Here is a 17,265-nt window from a genome sequence, read left to right as displayed (position 1 = left end):
TTTATTAATTTGTTAATCCTATAAAGTAGTGTAACGACAACGTTACACGCTTTTGCACCGATAAATTAGGAGATGACCTTAGATTAACACAGTAAATACATATGATGTTCGGCAACAGTATCGAGTATATAACCAGAAATAGAGACGAAATATGGGCCGTATATTCCTGGTAACACATTTCACTCGTTTGCACTGAAATATAGACAGACCAATTACTGACCTGTGTGTACGTCTCCGTATATTCCGAAAAATATTCTGTGTTTATTGTAATAAAGATAATATCTCTAACAATGCCGTGCTGTTCTATTCGGTGGTGTTGGAAAAACAGCAAAATATCTAATTACAAAACAAACGGAATCACATTTAATCGATAATTAAATATAAAATTTTGGAATTTTCGTCTATTATAGCAAAGCTCAAGTTAACTGGTCGATTTGAAGTGAAACAGTTGGCGACACCCGTCAATTGTTTCGAACTCGGGCTGGCCAATCGGAGCGCAGTTGTCACAGTAATGATATGGCTGAATAGTTTTCAAACAAATTAAATGACATTTCGTCTCTATTTCTGGTTATATACTCGATGGGCAACACCGAGGTCGCTGCTGTACCTGTCGCGACTACATTACTCCACGAAGTCTGAGGAGATAGTGGAGTACATCAATCTAAAAGCCAAATACACCCTGAGGGTCGAGCGGTCGGAGTCCCGCCACAACGTAAATTTTAATTCGTTTGTGGAGAGACTGCCGACTGAACATCTATCGACCTTCATGAAGAAAGAGTTTTGGCCGAAGGGTGTCGTATATCGGCGATTCCGCGGCCGGTTACTTGACACCAGATTGCGCCACACGTCACCGACAAGTGCAATACGTGTAGATTAGTTGATAGTTTATTGTCATGTTATATTGTACGTATGTTAGTCCTTAAAGTTTATATATATATATATATATATATACAATAAACCTTTCAAATAGGGTATTGCTGCGTTTATACATAAAATCAAATATTACCATATACACACAGTTATCATATAATACACACACTCTCACGCACACGCGCGCACACACACACATACACACACACAAATACACACACAAACACAAACACACCTTTTGTAGTGAGATAATACTAATTAGCATCTTTTTTCTTTTTCATTTTTGTTTTATTGTATTAAGTTCTTTGATGATGTATGTTTTAGTTAAGGAAGAGCGAGACCTCCTGACACAAGTATTTAATTACTTAATAGGATGGTCTCAACCTCCGTTTTGTTATGCCACTTGAACTTCAATAAACACTTTTTATTTTTATTTTTTTTATATAAGCGTCATGTGGCCGGAAATAAATGTCTAAATAAAATAAATAACACAATAAATACACACACAAACATTAAGCACAATTAATAATACACTAACGGTGCACAAAAGGAGCCTCCCAGCACGACATACCACTCCTTTGTCTGATGCACCCTTGGCACCAATTGGCAAGTACCATACACGGATTGGCAAATCCGTTCACTACGATAGCAACCATTATAGTATTTGCTATAGATACGATAAGAACAAGAATACACAAAGAAGTATGCACATATACATTATACCTACATTTGAATTTATTCTGTATTATAATTTTTAGTTAATCAAGATGACGGATCCCTGGTTGGTGCAACCCCACGAGCATGCCAAGTTTGCAGAGCATTTTCGCAACTTAGGTCCCATCAACGGGACGCTCACTGGAGAACAGGCAAAGAGATTTATGTTACAAGTAAGTTATTTTTTTCTTTTCTCTTGAAATCTGCAATCAGTCAACCAGACTATAATCAGATGAGCTGGAAGATATAGGGCATTTTAAAAAGATTAAGGCCATAGACTTTTCCCCCCTAATTGCACAGCACATTAGCTCTTTTCAATCTTCAATTATGTTTGGCTACGACTTGAGTTGCCAGTTGTTTGTCCAGGGAAGTATTGCCACCTTACGTATTTTAGCCGCCAAGCAGTAATGGTCACATTACTGTGTTCCAGTTTTGAAGGGTAAGGGTGCTGGTGAAATTACAGGCACATGGGACTTTTCAACTTATGTCTCATGGTGACGGGCGCAGTGGCAATGCCCCTCAGATCTTTGCGATGTAAAGCTTCGAGTGGCACTGCAACTGTTATGGATAGGCGCTTAGCTTACCAACAGACGCACGACTTGTTAGTTCCGTCACTTGATATTATAAAAAAGAAAGTTGCAAGTTCATCAAAAAATTCAACGCCCACCACCACAAAAAATTATTGAAAACACGTATTTTTCAAAGAAAAATATTTATATAAATGATTCAAGTTTTTGTTTTTCAAATGCGGTAGTACCCCCTGGACAGCATCAACGCCCCCAATTCTTTCCGAGGCCCCTAGGACTCCAGCTGGGTAGGGACCACTTTGGGATACTATGAGCTAGAACGACAGGCGATAATTAATAAAATATTACGATAAAAATGTGACGACAGACAATCACAGCTTCAAACGATTCTGTCTGAACCGATAAACTGTCGTCACGACCTAGGAACTGGTAGACATGACAGTAGTTCAACGATCTTTTATGGGGAACTGTATACGTTTTTACAATAAGATTCCGGAGCATATATTAAGTTTATCATTTCCTAAGTTTAAAAACTACATTAAAAATATTTTGATCGAAAAATCATATTACAAACTTGAAGACTAGAAAGAAAGAAAGAAAGAAAATACGTTTATTTGTCTATACGTTTGTTTGACTACGTGTTAGATAAAGATGTATGGAAAGACAACAAGAGTCTAGATTCCACACAATTATGATTCAAAGTGTTATTCCATAGCATTTAAGTTTATTTGAAAAGAGCAATCCCTAGAGTTTCTTGCTCGTTCTTCTCAGGGAGGTCAGCGTGGTGAACGAGCAGTAGCTTATTGACGTTTTCAAGTGTAAATTTATTTTACCTATGGAATAAATAATCTTTGACTTTGACTTTGACTTTGATAAAATCGACTCATCTGTAGAACAAAGGGCTATGTGTAAGACTGCTTATTCTCAGAACATTGTACATTTCGTTCGTTGTTCTTCGCTGTGGGTATCAAACCGACTGTTGTTCGATTTTATATTTCCGAAACGAAATAAGATATAAAAATTCTGAAAACACCTATCGATTGGCCTTATTTTTAACCGACTTCAAAAAAAGGAAGAGGTTCTCAATTCGACTGTACGTTTTGTTTTTTTTGTATGTATGTTACGCGATAACTCCGGTATTTGTGAACCGATTTTCATGATTCTTTTTTTGTTGGAAAGAGGGTACCTCCATAGTGGTCCCATTTAATTTTGGCTGTTCACGCATGTAGATTCATTTTTATAAATAACGCCTAAATTTTATTATAAGGAGCAATTATTTTAATGGTTGATTTTGCTATTGTCCAATTCAAGGCGTTTTTTTCTCTCAATATACTTTGAGTAGTGAGAACCGATTTCCATTATATCCTGTGTCGATTCCCGTATAGTGGCGAACTAGGGGATGAATCCGGGTTTGCGCACTTTCCGGTAACCGATTTCAACAAAACTTGGTAATTATATGTAACTCCACGTACTTTTGAGGTCATTTTTGAGGGTATTTATCATATTTTTGCTGTATAATCAATACAGACTCTGTTCTTCGTATGAGTCGATTAATAATGAAAACGGGCCCTGAGGCTAGTATAGGAATAATCCTGGCATTTCAAGAAGGGCAATTTTTATTTCAGTCTCAATTGCCCCCCCCGATTTTGGGTCAGATCTGGACCCTGGCTGACACTAACGCTGATGGAAAACTTGACCTCAGGGAATTTTCTATTGCATGCAAGGTAAGTTTCTAACTTTACCATTTTTTTTATAACTCTGCACTAGGGAAACCCTGTATCACGGGTGCCATGGACACACATAGACAACCACAAATTTACTCCTAAGCTCGCGCGAGAAATATTTCGTAGTTACCGAATTACAATTTGTCTAAATATAAAAATGTGTATGGACAAAGGAGAAGGGATTACCTGCTCCCTGATACACTAAATATTACTATTGATTTAATAGCGTACCTTTGAAGGCTATTACCATTTTGGTGCTGATATTTTTTAAATGAAATATTTTTGCAATACCGAACATTGACTTACAAATAAATGGACGACGGGTCTAATACAAAAACCATGAAAAAAATGTCCCAAGTCAACCTATTTAAGCGTAGTGACATGTAAAGGAATATGAAAAAGCTAAAACGTTGAATTTAAATTGTAATGTCATCGCAGTACTGTCTAATTTTGCTTGCTTCGCTGTCAGTCAAACAAACGAAGATTAAAGCGTGAATGACGCTCTGTATACGATTTTAACGTCCTATAAGTTCGGACACTTTTTAGCACGGACCGGACGTCTATATAATTGTAAGTCAATGATACCGAAGCACAACAAGGTGGCATTATTTAATTGTATCAAAGATGAGAACATACGAATTATTAAACATTAAAATAAATTAAGTAAAAAAAAATTCGTACTGTTGAAATTATTGACGCTATGTATGTATGTTCATTATATATATTTGTACGTTAGATTATTTAAATTAAATATTTGTAAACCTGCAAACCCACATATATCCTGTTCATTCAAACACATCACCTCACACACAAATAATCACACTTCACCCACTTACACACACACACACTCACTCACTCACTCACTCACTCACTCACTCACTCACTCACTCACTCACTCACTCACTCACTCACTACTCGCACATTTTACTCCTTGATATCAATCATCATTTGTTAATTTTCAATTGTCTTTTCTTTGTCCTTTATTATTAATTAAGCTCGTATTATTTAAACCAATATCACACAATCTTAAATTTAGATATTGTTTAGAATAAGGGAGAGCGGGAATCCCTAGCACAAGTATAATTTTATTACTTAAAAGGGATTCTCGAGCCACAAAATTGTTAAGATTGTTTCTTGAAATAAAACATTTTTGATTTTTGATTTTGACTTTTCCTTGCAGAAAGGCAAAGATCTTTAGACCATGCAGCCTAGTCTTTTTTTATCTGATTTGAAAAAAAGGAGGAGGTTCTCAATTCGATTGTACGAGATTTTTTGTATATATAATTATTTGTGATTATTACTTTTTTGTTGGAAAGAGAATACCTCAGTAGTGGTCCCATTTAAATTTGAAGAAAATGTTCCACCTCTAAGGGTGTCAAAGGAGGGGATTAATAACTTAGGAGGTCGGTTTTTTAGTACTCTGTACTGATTGCCAGTCGTTGTCAGCGGGCCGCCAGAGCTCTACATTTTTTACCAAATTGTGAATTATATTTAAATATACTATTTAGCACTTACCTGATGTTATAATTGTCCGCTGGTTAGTTAACATTGTATATGTTTAATATTTATATTGTAACCATACTTTTATTAATATTATACATACACTGTTATTGTGTAATCAGAACACTCTGTTGCTTATTAATCTATGATATTATATTTTGTCGTTTGAAATTTTGCTTAGAGTTTCGCGATTATCAAATATTATAATAACACACAAATTAATCAAAAACCACAACATTACTTACCGAATCAATGTGAACAATTTAAAACTTTTTATCTAAACACATATCATAAACTCTCTATAATGTGTTCAAAAACATTATGACCAGCATGAAGGTAAACTGTTTTGTTAGAACAAATTTCTTATCTGTGAATATGTTATTACTGCTTCATAATACCTTCATAATAACTGCCTCCGTGGCCGAACGGTTACCACGCCGGACTGCCACGCAGAGGTCCCTGATTCGATTCCCGAGTCGGGAGAAATATTTGTATGGCCTACACTTATTTGTCTCGTGAGTTTGGGTGTAATTTGTGGTTTTCTATGTGTGTGTCCATGGCACCTGCGACACAGGGTTTTCCCTAGTGCGGGGTTATGTTGAGTGTGTGCGTTATTATTATAATAACATCGAATTCGATATTATTATTACATTCAAATGTCGAACATCTTTGTAAAACAAAACAATTTGATTCGACCTCAATTCTAATATCAGTCGAGATGAAGTTTTATTCGCAATGAAATGTCAATAGCAAACAATTTTGACAATTACACACGTTACTTGATATCGAACGATATGATACTTGTGACCGACTCTAGTTTGTCTATGAATTAAATAACAACTACGGTTGTGTGACATGCGTGAGAAAAGTTTTTATTTGCCGCCATTTCGCCAGTCGTAACATGCGGTTCCTGAACACATCACAGAGAGCTTATAATATGTGTGTAGATAAAGCAGCGTATGTAACTCGCTTGTCGGTTCATTTCATAAACCCACACTCGCATTTTAATGCTTTTCATTATGTAACAGTCACATATACTAACTATTAGTCAAATACAATACAATACAAAATGCTTAATTTCTCTCAAAAAGATTTACAAAATGCAGATTTGTTACATGTCATGTTAAGTATGAAGCACCTTAGTGAGAGCTGGAGTCTGTACTAGATTGGGGACCTGTGTTACAGATCACCAGGCTCACACCCTTTTGACAAGTTTATCAGAAAAGTAACACTAATAAAATTTTACAAAAATAATGAAAATTAAAGAGTAAAATAAAATTGATAGCTAATTAGAATATACAAACAAAAAAAAAAAAATGTCTGTGCGTGTGTGTTTGTGTGCGTGTACGTGTATGAGTGTATGTGTGTGTGTGTGTGTGTGTGTGTGTGTGTGTGTGTGTGTGTGTGTGAGTGTGAGTGAGTGTGAATGTGAGTGTGGTTGTGTGGGTGTGTGGGTGTGTGGGTGTGCGGGTGTGCGGGTGTGCGGGTGTGCGGGTGTGCGGGTGTGCGGGTGTGCGGGTGTGCGGGTGTGCGGGTGTGCGGGTGTGCGGGTGTGCGGGTGTGCGGGTGTGCGGGAGTGCGGGAGTGCGGGAGTGCGGAAGTGCGAGAGTGCGAGTGTGCGAGTGTGCGAGTGTGTGTGTGTGTGTGTGAGCGCGCGCGCGCGTTGTTGTGTATATATGTGTAATATAACTTATTTTAGTATAGTTAATAGTTTAATAGCTCGATATAAATTAATTTTCAAAGAGGATCGGCCTCTGCATCCATCATATTGAATGTTTGACAACCGACTAAATGAAGTGTTGTGCTGAAACTGCACATCAGTGAAACAGTGTATATGGAACGCCGCGTCTAGTACGCTAGTACATTGAATATGTTTTTCTGTGTAAATTTCATTTTTATACCGAATTTACTTGTGTTTGCAATTAATTATTATAAATGTTTTTACAGATAATCAATTTGAAACTACATGGCGTTGAAGTACCAAAAGTGTTGCCACCATCTTTACTTAATTCACTAAGCCCGTCAGGTATTGTTATACTATATTTATTATTAACAAACTCTTTAATAATAAAAAATTGCACTTTATAACTATATCGTTAAGGTACAATTTTAATTGACTAAGTACGTTTACTAAGTTCTCGTAGCGACATTATAATGTACTTGTATTCTATACTCTGGTCAACAAACAGAAACTAGATTTTTCGGGTTTTCTTCAGAGAGACTGCTTTTAACCGACTTCAAAAGGAGGAGGTTCTCAATTCGACTGTATTTTTTGTGTGTATGTTACGATATAACTCCGACACAAATGTGAACCGACCTCAGTATTGGTCCCATTTAAATTTGAAGAAAATGTTCCACCTCTAACAGTGGCAAATTAGGGGTTGAATCCGGTTTTGCGCACTTTCCGATACCCCGAACTTTTGAGGTCGATTTTTTTTATAAAAAAAATTATAATTATCTGTTACCACCAATCTCAATTTCGAATCCACAGGGCCGAAACAATTCCCTGCGGCCGTACCTGCCAAACCACCAATACCGCCTATGCCGTCTGTACCACAGCAGCCACTTATTGGCGGTCTACCCACACAAGCTGTACCACCACAAGCACAGGTAACCACACACTTATTGCTACTCTCTCTTCTGCTTTCATTGTATTTGTACGAATTTAAAGGTATTTCAGGTTTACAATTGCCCATCAATACGTGGTCTCGACTGCTTTATGCAGCCGAGACCACGACTGCATCAAGTTGATAACTACTTTACGCATTAAGTGCATGCAGTCGATCTCGGCTACATGAAGTCGGTTTCAACTGCATGCAGTTAATGCGTGAATGCGACTTCACGTATTAACTGCAAACATACAGCCGATCTGTTGGCAGTCTTATGGTTCGTGTCTAGTTTGTTATTACCCAATCGACATAAAAAACTTTTTCACTTCTCATGCTCTTAAAGTTCGTATTTATGCTGGGTGTAGGTTGCATAAAATAGGATTTTATGCTCTAGTACATAAATAGGATTTTATGCTCTAGTGCATAAAATAAAAAACCATCACGTTAAATATGTCTAATTGTTGTAATTTTACATTTAATTGAATAATCGTTTATTTGTAATATTGCTGTTTAATTTCCTCGCAATCGAAGTGAAAAGCAGAGTGTATAACTCGTTCATAAAACCCATTTTGCCCTCGACTTATCCACCTTCCTCTACTGCGGCTCGGGTGGATATACTCGTCTCAGGTAAAATGGCGCGTTTTATGCACTTGTTGTACAATCTACTATATGCTATAATTACAAAAGTTTTTTTTTCATTTCGATCCCCGGTAATATAAATTTTGGGTCTTTTATCAGGCCCCATTTCATTCGATCATTTATCTATATATTTCAAAGACTTGCACTATAAAAAACTTAAACGAACAGAGGTTGCAAATATTAAACGAATGTTAATAATAACATTATCATCCTGTTATTTGTAAATGTTATTTGTCATCAATACAATACAAAAACACACCAAAAACAAAAAAAGACATTTTTCAAAAGGCGGCCTTATTGCAATATCTCTTGTAATCCCGATGTTTTTCATTGCTGTAATCTATGCTATCTAAATAAAAAGGTTTACGATCACTGCCTCTTTGTTTACGTTTTTTTCTAATTTTAACAAAAAACGAAGTGTAGGTAAAATGTTTACTATTCATGTCGTTAATAAATAGACAATGTAAGTATGTCACGCTTAAATTTGTTTTCTTTGCTTACCAAGCAGCAACCACTGATTAGTGGTTTACCAACCCAGGTCGTACCACCGCTACCACAGGTATCTGTAGCTTTATTTCAATCTACTTTTATTATAAGGCAATAGGGACCCTGAATTAAAACCCCATTGATTGGGCTGCCTTATTTTGAAGACGGAGTAAAATGATATTTGCAGGGTTGCCAGTTTTCATAAAATTTTAAATACTCATGTAGTTGTTGTCGACATTTTTGTCGATAGATTGTGAAAGAAAGTAAAATTAGTGTAAAGTAAGATTAGTAAAATTAGTGTAAAACTTCAGTTAGCTTCTTATTAATTATAAAATTTGTTTATTCATGCTATCCGCACAGCAACCACTGATCGGTGGGTTGCCAACTCAACCTGTACCACCGCTACCTCAGGTATTGTCTAATTTTAATTCATAACGTATTTATTTTAATTTCGATATTTCACATAATCTCTACAGTTGCAACAAATATTCGGTATTCGGCTTAATCGGCCTAATAACGAATATTAAATCACTATTCGGCCGAATACCTAAACACAGGAGGAAGAAATAAGAAAATACAATAAATTATTACAATTAGTAACTTCTATTAGGTAAAAAAAGGTAACAAATTAAATTAACACTACCTACTTAATATGTAATTTTGTCATGAAATCATTATTATATAGACGCTAACAAAATCAACGTAGTACTTATTATTTGCAAGTGAAAATAAAATAAAGTTTTTGAAAGTTAAGCAAACTGAAGTAAAATAAACAATGACTTTCTTCGTTAAGATGCATTGACTTACAAATAAATGGACGACGGGTCTAATACAAAAACCACGAAAAAAATGTCCCAAGTCAACCTATTTAAACGTAGTGACATGTAAAGGAATATGAAAAAGCTAAAACGTTGAATTTAAATTGTAATGTCATCGCAGTACTGTCTAATTTTGCTTGGAACAAACGAAGACTAAAGCGTGAATGACGCTCTGTATACGATTTTAACGCCCTATAAGTTCGGACACTTTTTAGCGCGGACCCGACGTCCATATAATTGTAAGTCAATGTTAAGATGTCATAAATTTCAATTATAAACTTGAAAATAAAATTCCCTTTTTTGTTTCTATTTACAAAATCATGCATCATTACTGATTTAGTTTAACTTATATATATGTGTATGTATAGGTATCTTTGCTATAATGCGGTTTGCGCGCCAATTTTCGTAAAATCATTAATCAGGCCGTATGTTCGGCTATTCGGACTCGCTCCGGGCCGAATATTCGCTATTCGGCCTGAAGGCGAAATACTATTCGTTGCAACAATAATAATCTCGCTTTCATTACGTGAACGAATTTTTTCACATTTTAACATATTTCGAATCGTAGTAGTGCCGTGTGAATAACATTTTTTTTTTATTAATGCTAACCGTACAGCAACCACTGATTGGTGGGTTGCCACCTCAACCTGTACCACCGCTACCTCAGGTATTGTCTACGTTTAATTAATAATATATTTAAATTTAAAAACACAAATAGCCTAATGGTTTTTTTTACAATATCAAGTGACGGGACGGGCATGTCGTGACAACGACACCTGTCCATAACAGTTGCAGTGCCACTCAAAGCTTTTAAATCGCAAAGATCTTAGGGGCACTGCCACTGCGCCCGTCACCCTTAGAAATAAGTCGAGAAGTTCCATGATAAGTTGAGAAGTCCCATCTCCAACTTTGGAGAACTAAGTAAATGTCGCGAATTCGTTGTCGTTCTCCTACTAACCGCTAGATTGTAGCACATTGTCTTTTTTTCGTATTTCGTCAAATTACAACATAAAATCAAAACGTCGTAACTTGCAATAATAGGTATTGAAAGTTCAACGATATGCCAACAAGATAAAGTTTAATAGTTATTTTTGATACAAGTGCGGAAAGTTAGTCAATATTCACGAGTCACGAGGCATCAAGACTCGAGACAAGTGAAAATGACAAATCCGCATGTGTATCAAACGACGTTTTTTAATACATTTGCGAAAAAACTACATTGAAAGTAAAATAAAACAGTATTTAAAAAAGCTAATGAAAAAGGCGGGAATGTAAACGATGAAAAAAATTAGTACTTTTTTTGGCCGACTTTTTTCAATATGGCAACTGTTGCCAGTATTCAGCCACATTAAAATTACTATTTTATATTACTTTATTTTCTACATAATCGCTACTAAGGAGCATTTACTTCATAGGTGTAAAAATGCGGTCTCTCCATAGATATAGTATAGTAATGACGAATGACTTACGTCACAAAGCACATAAATATACCATCTCTTTAGTTCTATGTTTAAGACTTAAAACAACAGTAAATTAAAAAAAACTGGAAAAGTAAAAAGCACTAGTGCGAGAAATCCAACTTTCCGCACGATTTGTAGTGCGAAAAATACCACGTTTTGAGCAACTGTATTAAAAATTATAATATTAACAGTCCAGGATTTATTATTTCGTTTTAAATTTGAAACTACGACCTATACTACATATCATCATCACGCGCACGACTCGTTCGTTCCGTCATTTGATAGAATAAAAAAAAAGTACTTTTAGGTTTAATGATCGTGATAACGTCAATCATTAAATTACTACTCATTCATTATAAAGGGAACTAAATTTAAATTAATTCAATTTTGTATGAATCCACATAGCAACCACTGATTGGCGGTTTGCCACCTCAACCTATACCACCGCTACCACAGGTATTGTCTAATTTTAATTAATAACATTTTAACATCATCGAGTATATAACCATAAATAGAGACGAAATGTCATTTAATTTCCTTGAAAACTATTCTGCCAAATCATTACGGTGACAACTGCTCCGATTGGCCAGCCCGAATTCGAAATAATTGACGGGTGTCGCCAACTGTTTCACTTCAAATCGACCAGTTAACTTGAGCTTTGTTATGGACGAAAATTGCAAAATTACATATCGACCTCTTCTACGTAAAATATCGTATGTCGAAATTGCCAAGTTTACAGGGGAGCCTTTTACAGTTCTGAACTCACTGATATAAGCATAACACGTGACTTTAGCATTTCTCAGTTTTATTCATCTAAGCTCGTTACTCACATAGAGTATTATAAAATCCAAGATATCGGTTAGATGATCTATTAGATTATCACTCTGTGTGAGTAATGAGCTTTGCCGAATAAAACGGAGAACTTTAAACCGCTCCCCTGTAAACTTGGCAATTTCGACATACGATACTTTACGTAGGAGGAGGCGATATTTAATATTTAATTGCCGATGAAATGTGATTCCGTTTGTTTTGTAATTAGATGTTTTTCTGTTTTCCCCACACCACCGAATGGAACAGCCCCGCATTATTATCTTTATCACAAATGTTGTTGGAGTGTACGCAGACGTCCACAAAGGTCAGTTGTTGGCGCTATCTATATTTCGGTGCAAACGAGAGTTGATATTTACAAGTGACGTATCATTGACGAGTTACCAGGATAGTACGGCCCTTATTTCATCTCTACTTCTGGTTATACACTCGATGATAAACATAGTATATTCATTATGTATTCAAAATTAAACTGTATTTAATAAGTAATTAAATTACACTTGTAATCGTCATATTGAGTAAACTTGTGACAATGTGACCTCCTTACTTCGTCATCCCGCCTTTTTATCGCCTTTTCTCCGGCACCTGAGGCCCGATTCAGAACTCTTCGGTATTTTAACCGAATCATTCGATTGGATATCGTTCTCGAATCGAAGGGCGTTTTCCGAACTATTCAGAACATTCGAGCAAACGAGATATCGTTATCCAACAGAGTTGACGAAGTTAGTCGGTGAAATAGATTATAAGCAAAATGAAAATCCTTTTGTATACATTTTTAACACTTTAAAGGCCTAAAATCATTGACTTACAAATAAATGGACGACGGGTCTAATACGAAAACCACGAAAAAATGTCCCAAGTCAACCTATTTAATGGTAGTGACATGTAAAGGAATATGAAAAAGCTAAAACGTTAGATTTAAATTGTAATGTCATCGCAGTACTGTCTAATTTTGCTTGCTTCGCTGTCAGTCGAACAAATGAAGACTAGAGTGTGAATGACGCTCTGTATACGATTTTAACGCCCTATAAGTTCGGACACTTTTAGCGCGGACCCGACGTCCATATTATTGTAAGTCAATGCCTAAAATATAGGAATGTATTAAGTTTTGCATTATGATAAATTAATAAAATTGGACAAAATCGAGACTTTATTTAAAATATCAAGAGATTTCCATGTTACATTCGTGCTTTGCAAACAATAGGACGTTCGGTAACTATCATTAGATAACTATGTTCTGAATAACGTTCGTAGCCTTTGCCGGTCGAGACGTTCGAGTAATCGTACGGGTGTGACGTCATTTCGGTTCGGTTTCGAATACGACAGTTTGACGTTCAATTCGGTTGTTGTGAATAAAAATGAAAAGAAATCGCACGATATCTAATCGAATCGGTCGACAAAAGACTTATCTTACGGTTCTGAATCGACCTGCTGGCTGGAGTTCTTAGGTTTTCGCGATTGTTACACATAGGAAATGAAACTATTTTTCCGGATTTAAATCGCGTATATTTGTCTTTTCAAACAAACCTGTAAAGGACATGTAAAGGGCCCGAAACGTTTCCTATTTTCAATTGTTCTTTAGTTCCTTTGCCTCGCCCATTGACTTACAATTATGTGGACGTCGGGTCCGCGCTAAAAAGTGTCCGAACTTATAGGGCGTTAAAATCGTATACAGAGCGTCATGCACGCTTTAGTCTTCGTTTGTTCGACTGACAGCGAAGCAAGCAAAATTAGTAGACAGTACTGCGATGACATTACAATTTAAATTCAACGTTTTAGCTTTTTCATATTCCTTTACATGTCACTACGTTTAAATAGGTTGACTTGGGACATTTTTTTCGTGGTTTTTGTATTAGACCCGTCGTCCATTTATTTGTAAGTCAATGGTGGTAGTGATAAGTATAGCTCTTGCAGGTAGTCTCGATCTAAGATGTTTAAATGAAATATTGTAATTATAAATGTATTCAAATGTATATTTACAAAGAGTAGAGACTCATTCTTCTCAGGGGAATCTGCCTGACTAATGAGCGGTAGAGTTTAATCGGTATGACGATTTGAAGTGTAATTTGCTGAACTATGAAATAAAGATTATTTCACTTCGTTATTATGAAAATGAAACCACATGATCGTATTAAACGTGGATGATTTTTTTATCGCAAAACCACAAAGGAACCTGCTGGCGGGTTGCCGGCTCAACATGTACCACCTCAACCACAACCTACTGAGGTAACCAGCTAGTATTACGGATATTGTAGAATGCTCGTAGTTGTGAAAATTTGCAACGGAAGTATTGTAACGGAAACAGATATCAAAAGTAAAACTTAGGGCGCGTTCTTATTATGTCGTGTCGATAGGTAGTCGTGCAGTTTAAAGTGTCGTGGCTTGTATATTTAAATGAAGTTGTTCACATTTAGTACAACACGATTAACTGTCGTTCACGACTTTTTGACGTAACGATGACAGACGACAATGGGAAGAACTAGAACGACAGTCGTCGTCGGAAAATGTGACGACAGATAATCTCAGCTTCAAACGATTCTGTCGTGCAAGCAACAAGGCGGCTGTCGTGAACCGATAAATTGTCGCCACGATCTAGACGCGACAGTCAGTCAATGATAAATAAAACGTTACGTAATGGGAACGCGCCCTTAGCAGAAACGGATACGGAAGAGGATACCGGAAGTGTAATTACTATAATATCGAAATAGATCCAAACAGGACTTGTTTTTGGTTTCATAATAGCACGTAACGCAAAACAACCAAAAGACGCGCGCCCCAACAATCTCGAACATTGTAAAGTTCTGTTACAAAAGTTGCGGAAGCAGATGTGAGAAAGCGTGCAGAACTTACGCAGTCGCGGAAGCATCAGCATGAGCATGTTGCATCACTAATAATAATATCGATGGGGTATGACCTCCACTGAAATAATCTAAATAAAATTGTTTTACCTACAAACGGGTTAATTTCTCCCACCTTCACTAGCAACTTGAATCGATTTTCTGCATTCCGGTTTTGAAGGCTAAGGGTGCTGGTAAATGGTCTCGTTTCCATCGCACCTCCCGCCAAAGGAGTAGAGTCCATCCCCATATCTTAGATGCTTGCATTGTAAGACCACGCGGGCATCTCGTTCGTTTCTTCCTCGAATTTACAAGATGTGGAATGATGTTCCTCTTGAAGTATTGCCTTTACACTATGACATGGGGTTGTTCAAAAAGCGTGTTTACAGGCTCTCAAAGGCTGGCAACGCATAGGCTGCTCATCTGATGTCGCAAATGTCAATGGGCGACGATGACCACTTCCCATGAAGTGGCTCTGCTGCTCGTTTGCCTTCCTCTTAATGTAAAAAAAGTAGAAGCACACGAGACTTGTCAACTTTATAGGGTGACGGGCGCTGTAGCAGTTCTTCTCAGATTCAAAAGTTTGAGTAGCAGTGACACTGTTATGGATAGGCGTGTTTTTTCTTTCTTTTCGGATTTCTCTCGTGTTGCTCGAAACGACACGTACACTGTCGTCCGATAACTAAAGTGCGGGTAAGTGACAAAATATTTTTTTGAGATATCATAATAAACCATAACCCAGTTTTGGAATACTCAAATTGTTTAATGATACTTCAGCTATGCATCGTTAGGGCAAGTTCCGATAAGTCGAACACTTTAACTAATTTTAACTGTTTTTAACCGACTTCAAAAAAGGAGGAGGTTCTCAATTCGACTGTATGTTTTTTTTGTATGATGTTACGCGATAACTCCGGTATTTGTGAACCGATTTTCATGATTCTTTTTTTGTTGGAAAGAGGTTACCTCCATAATGGTCCCATTTAATTTTGAAGAAAATCATCCACCTCTAAGGGTGGCTGTTCACGCATGAAGATTCATTTTTATAAATAGCGCCTAAATTTTACTAAGGAGCAATTATTTTAATGGTTGATTTTGCTATTTCTCCAATTCAAGGCGTTTTTCTCTCAATATACTTTGAGTAGTGAGAACCGATTTTTATTATTTCCAATGTCAAGTCCTGTATAGTGGCGAATTTAAGGATATTTCAATAAAACTTAGCAAATAGACGTAATTCCACGTACTTTTGAGGTCGGTTTTTTTAGTACTCTGTACTGAGATTATTAAAAAAGAATTTTGTGCTCTATCTTTTGCTGTTTAAAATGGATATTTGACTATTTGCCGCATAGCCGCGTTTTAGTTGTGGATGGCAGTACAGTTCGCCGGTTCTTGAACGTGAGTAGATAACCGCGGCCGACTGTGCCATTGTCGGGGAAGACCGGTGTTGCCATTTCAAAATAGAATATTGCTCCACTGTCTGGAACCCAAGTTACCAGGTTCATTCAAATAGAATTGAAAGTATTCAAAAACGTTTCCTCTATAATTTACACAAGACACGTCTCTCTCACTTTAACATGTCCTCTTTGCAAAAGTGCCGAAAGGCCTATGATCTAATGTTTTTATTCAAAATTGTTCATGGTGTTATAGGCCCATCTGACATCCTTCAACGTTGACGTTTCTCGCCTGCAAAATCGGAAAACATTTTAGCTCCCTATTTGTAGAAGTAACCTCGGTCAACACTGTCCACTGTATCGCATGTGCTCTTCTTACAATGGTATCCGTTTTGATTTCGATATTTTCTCTGGTTCTGTGATCTCGTCTGGGAACTCAATTAGAAAGTGTCTATTATGTTAACTATACGACAGACTTTGTTGAGTTTTTTTAAAATAATTAAATTTTTATTGAATTGATATTAATTTTTTTTTTCAACCGGATCGAAGGAATTTTTTTTTAATTGTTGGATCTTTGTATTAATAATTATAACAAACTAGTGGAGTAATTTCACAAAAAAAAAATGAATATCAATTCAATAAAAATTTAATTAATACAGTGAATAGCGACATCTCTCGCCAGGACTGGTAGCTGTAAAGGTACTAACTGGGTGATAAATCTTTCATAGATTTCTCATAGATGGCGCTACGACTAAAAAGTCGTTGAGAAACCAAATACAAAGACACGACGCAAGCACATAGAAAAACTCGTAAGGTCCTTTGGTTCATTCCGTGGCTTAGTTGGTATAGCGTCTGCCACGGTATG

At 36.4% G+C, this 17,265-nt stretch overlaps 1 protein-coding gene across 1 annotated transcript in view; it reads left to right on the top strand.

Moving 5' to 3' along the window:
- The window catches only part of LOC113239036 (intersectin-1-like), a gene marked incomplete at its 3' end in the record, with an annotated part of 45,213 nt that overhangs the window by 7,012 nt on the left and 20,936 nt on the right, over window positions 1-17,265 (top strand). Inside the window, exons 2-10 of the mRNA XM_026475900.1 lie at window positions 1,629-1,757; window positions 3,737-3,835; window positions 7,283-7,361; window positions 7,827-7,945; window positions 9,092-9,142; window positions 9,430-9,480; window positions 10,504-10,554; window positions 11,753-11,803; window positions 14,345-14,401. Coding sequence (XP_026331685.1) covers window positions 1,638-1,757; window positions 3,737-3,835; window positions 7,283-7,361; window positions 7,827-7,945; window positions 9,092-9,142; window positions 9,430-9,480; window positions 10,504-10,554; window positions 11,753-11,803; window positions 14,345-14,401 — 678 coding nt within the window. The remainder of the gene's footprint in view (window positions 1-1,628; window positions 1,758-3,736; window positions 3,836-7,282; window positions 7,362-7,826; window positions 7,946-9,091; window positions 9,143-9,429; window positions 9,481-10,503; window positions 10,555-11,752; window positions 11,804-14,344; window positions 14,402-17,265) is intronic.

The sequence above is a fragment of the Hyposmocoma kahamanoa genome, unplaced genomic scaffold, assembly GCF_003589595.1.
Source record: "Hyposmocoma kahamanoa isolate Upper Pololo Valley unplaced genomic scaffold, ASM358959v1 99237, whole genome shotgun sequence".
In the NCBI taxonomy this organism is placed as follows: Eukaryota; Metazoa; Arthropoda; class Insecta; order Lepidoptera; family Cosmopterigidae; genus Hyposmocoma; species Hyposmocoma kahamanoa.
This window is presented reverse-complemented; position numbering and strand designations above follow the sequence as displayed.